Source organism: Monoraphidium neglectum, assembly GCF_000611645.1.
Source record: "Monoraphidium neglectum strain SAG 48.87 unplaced genomic scaffold scaffold05013, whole genome shotgun sequence".
NCBI lineage: Eukaryota > Viridiplantae > Chlorophyta > Chlorophyceae > Sphaeropleales > Selenastraceae > Monoraphidium > Monoraphidium neglectum.
This window is the reverse complement of record NW_014008617.1, coordinates 1-3,676: the sequence shown is the minus strand read 5'-3', so window position 1 is coordinate 3,676 and position 3,676 is coordinate 1. Positions and strand designations below refer to the sequence as shown.

At 64.3% G+C, this 3,676-nt stretch overlaps 1 protein-coding gene across 1 annotated transcript; it reads left to right on the top strand.

Moving 5' to 3' along the window:
- Positions 1–578: 578 nt before the first annotated feature.
- On the top strand, positions 579–3,271 carry MNEG_15082 (hypothetical protein; the record flags this gene model as incomplete). Its single annotated transcript, XM_014036447.1, has 6 exons — positions 579–623; positions 930–1,001; positions 1,232–1,426; positions 1,760–1,818; positions 2,675–2,795; positions 2,963–3,271. 6 exons carry the CDS (start codon positions 579–581, stop codon positions 3,269–3,271), a joined length of 801 nt encoding a protein of 266 aa, XP_013891901.1.
- Between the last annotated feature and the right edge of the window lie 405 nt (positions 3,272–3,676).

Below are 3,676 nucleotides of genomic sequence, written 5' to 3'. Positions count from 1 at the left end.
GACCTAGTCGGCGCGGGGACGCCCCTTGTGGTGTTGCTGCGTGCGCGGCTGCGCCCCACGCCATGCCACGCCACGCCCGACACGCCGCGTCCTGTCCTCATCCCCCCACCCCCTCCCTGCCCAAAAAGGCGTGCCAACGCCCACTCAGATGCGGCTCTCACGGAGATCTTTGCATACCACGCGGTGAGCTCCTTTCGCACACGTGCCGCATGCATGCTCGCGCGTGCGGGCGCGCTTGAAGGGAGTACAGGCGCCCCAACTTACAAGTTGGCAACCACCAAGGCGGATCCCTGGCGCATCCCACCTCGTCCTCACAATGTTCCGCCCAGCATACCCAAGTGGGGTGGGGAACCTGCCTTGCGGGGCCACCCAGCATGCCGCATTGCCGCCAGCCAGCCCCCTTGTGCGGGCCGCCGGCTGCGTGCGCGCCCTGATCCTGCTTGGCCCTCCTGCACCCTGGCACACACACACTCACGCACAAACACACACACACACACACACACCTTCGCTCCATGCAGGACGTATTCACACTCACTCCCATTCATCTCAACCACCCACCTCCCCACCCTCAGGCCACCATGGCCAACACAGTCCACGCCCCCCTGCTGGTCTTCAGCCGCCAGGTGACACACCACCCCGCCCATGCACTCGGGGACCGGGGCCCTCAACCCTCGATCCTAAACGTTGACACCTCAACTGCCGGGTCCTCCCTCGCATGCGCCTTTCCGGTAGCAGTAAATGGGGGCCCGCAGCTTTGATCGCGTGCCACGGCGCCCGCAGGAAGCGCCATGCGTGCACTCGCGCGAGCCCGGAATCGTGTGCCCACTTGCCTTGCTGTACCGCTGCCGCACAGTCTCACGCTGCTTCCCTCCGACGAACTTGCCACCGCCCACCCGTCCCCGCGGTCCCCGGGCAAAACACTATCCCAGGGCGGCATGCCTGCGCTGCTGTCGCACTTCAGGCCTGACTACCCCATCTTCGCCATGTGCGACAACCCAGAGGTGAGCTTTCGGCAGGCGAGAGCCACCCTGCACGGTTTACACCCCCCCTGCAGACACTGTATACCCCAAACACATACGCGCACACAGCCAAACACACACGCGCACACAGCCACCTCTGCAGACCCACACGCCGCAAACCACCATACACCAGCCCACACGAATCGCACCACATACAACCCTACGCCTCACCCCGCCCCGTTTCAAACCCATCCCCACCCCCCTTTGACCAGGTCATGCGCCACCTGGCGCTGTACCATGGGGTGGTGCCCATCTTCATGGAGTTCCTTGAGAGCGCGGAGGACACCTTTGACCTCGCCCTCAAGGAGCTGGTGCGCCGCGGCTACCTGTCGCGCAACAGGCTGGTCGCCATAGTGCAGAGCGGCAGGACGCCGATCTGGCGGCGGCGCCACACGCACGGGATACAGGTGCGGGGGGCGGGCGCCGGGCGCCGCGGTGGCGTTGTGTGGGTTTATCAGGGTAGTTGTTTGTGTCTGTGTGGGGGCGGGGACAGATTCGCGCGGCATGGGGCGCGCTGTGAATGCTGACCATGGCGGCCGGAGCTCAGGGTGCGCGCTATGGGTTTTTCCAGAGGGATGCGGAAGAGGGATGCGGGGGCGCTGAGGTGACGGCGGCGGCTGGGCTGCTTCTCTGGGCTTGCTGCCCCTACCTCGCCGGCACTCCTTGACGTGCCGCACCCCCGCTAAGCATTTACGTAGCGCAAACGCCTGTGTTGCGTTATCCTCTCCCCCCCCCCCAAGGTGCGGCGCGTGGAGAAGCGCCATCTGCTGGACGACACCCACGACAGCGTCGACGAGCTGTGACGTCATGTAATGACGTCATACAGGGCCAACGGGCATGTCGCGAACAGCGCTGTTGTATACACCATGCAGGACCCGGTTTTGGGTCACCTGGTTTTGCCATAACGAGCCCCTGTTTGTCCAATAAGCCCGGGATACCTCCAGGCCTGTATAGTCGATGCTGTTACTGCCCTGCGCTTCTCAAGTTGAGCGGGCCTTTCGAGTGTGCGTATTGAGGGCGCCCAGGCTCACGTACAGTACTTTTCGCACCAGAAAAGGGCCGCAGCCACTGTCCCACCACGTGGCGTGTGCATTCTCTTGTACTTGAATTACCCTACAAAGCTGTAACATTACCTCACCCGTGTTGTATCCTCTACCCATGCCCGGCACTCTGCAGTGAGGTGGTCTGAAAAGTGCTGACGATGCAGGAGCTGGTCAACCAGTCAACTTGAGGGCACATGTCGGTGACAGCCACCCCAAAATTCAACACATCATTTGACCAGGCCGATTCGGTATCATGCTTCACCGGTGCCGTGCGTGGCAAATTGCGAGAGTGCCACGCACAGGGTGGGCTCTGGGTGGCTCGAGAGCACCTCGAGATGGAGGTGTTGGCCGCCATCGGATGGGCGCCAAAGAATTGTGCGGGTGCTGTGCTCTGCCGTTGTGCATGTGACGCAAGCGACTTCTGAGTATATATTCACTACAGCCCCAGTGTGCATTCCGCAGCCGTCCTTCGCAGGTCGTCGTCGCTGCAATGCAATTGGCGAGCGGCCAACGCTTGTGTCGGCGTCAGCAACTTGATGGTTACGCAAGCTCTGCTTCACATATAATATGTCGCGACACACGTTGCCGGGGCGAGCGGCGTTCTGCAAATAGGGCGTCGTGGGCGCTGCTGGAGCGCGATAGCGACAGTCTGAATGGCTCAATTGACCATAAAACGCTGGATGAGCCGGCTTCTGCCCCTGCTCAGGCGCCAATTATCAGCGCTGAGGACCTGGTGAGCACATCGGCACCGGCCGCCGCATGTGACGCCTCAAGGCGCATCGATGCAGGCGCATCACATCGATGCGCGGGCGCCTGCCCCTCCATGCAGCAACGCCTCCTCGCCACGCCCTTCGCCAACCTCCAACTGCACGCCGCCCCGCGCCGGCCCCCCCCCCCCAGGTCTGGCGCTGCGCCGCGGAGCTCGCGCCCGACTTTGCGACCATTGACCGCCGCGTCGCCCGCAACCTGCGGCGCTCCCAGGAGGCCTTCCGCCGCCAGCGCGTCGGCCCCCACCACTTCCAGGGCTCCACCGGCTACGGCCACGGCGACATGGGGCGGGAGGCGCTCGACGCCGTGTTTGCCGAGATCATGGGGGCGGAGGCGGCGCTGGTGCGGATCCAGTTTATGAGCGGGACGCACGCGATCGCCGCGGCGCTGTACGCGGCGCTGCGGCCGGGAGATGAGATGCTAGCCGTCGCCGGCAAGTGAGAGGGCGGGGCCGGGACGGGGGCAGCGATGGGGTGGGGGTTGTCGCGGCGGGGGCAGCGGCGAGGCTTTGAGTATAGGGGGAGGAGCGTGAGGAGGGCGGCAAAGCAGCAAGCAGCAGCCCCAGCAGCAGCAAAACCGAGGAGCCGGCATCATGCAGGCGCTGCTCGGCTGTACACCAGACGCCGGGGCCTGCATGATTTGCGCGGGCGTCGCCCTCACGAACGGGCACCTAGCTGCGAGCGGCGGTGCCTACGCACGTGCTCGGCCCCCACCCTTCATACCCACAAGGTGCCAGTTTTGCTCACCGCACGTTGATTGCTTTGGCCGTCCAACGTCTGCCCGAACCCTCCGAACCTGAATCCCCAACCACTGATTGCATCTTCACCCCTCTCTGCTGCACCACCC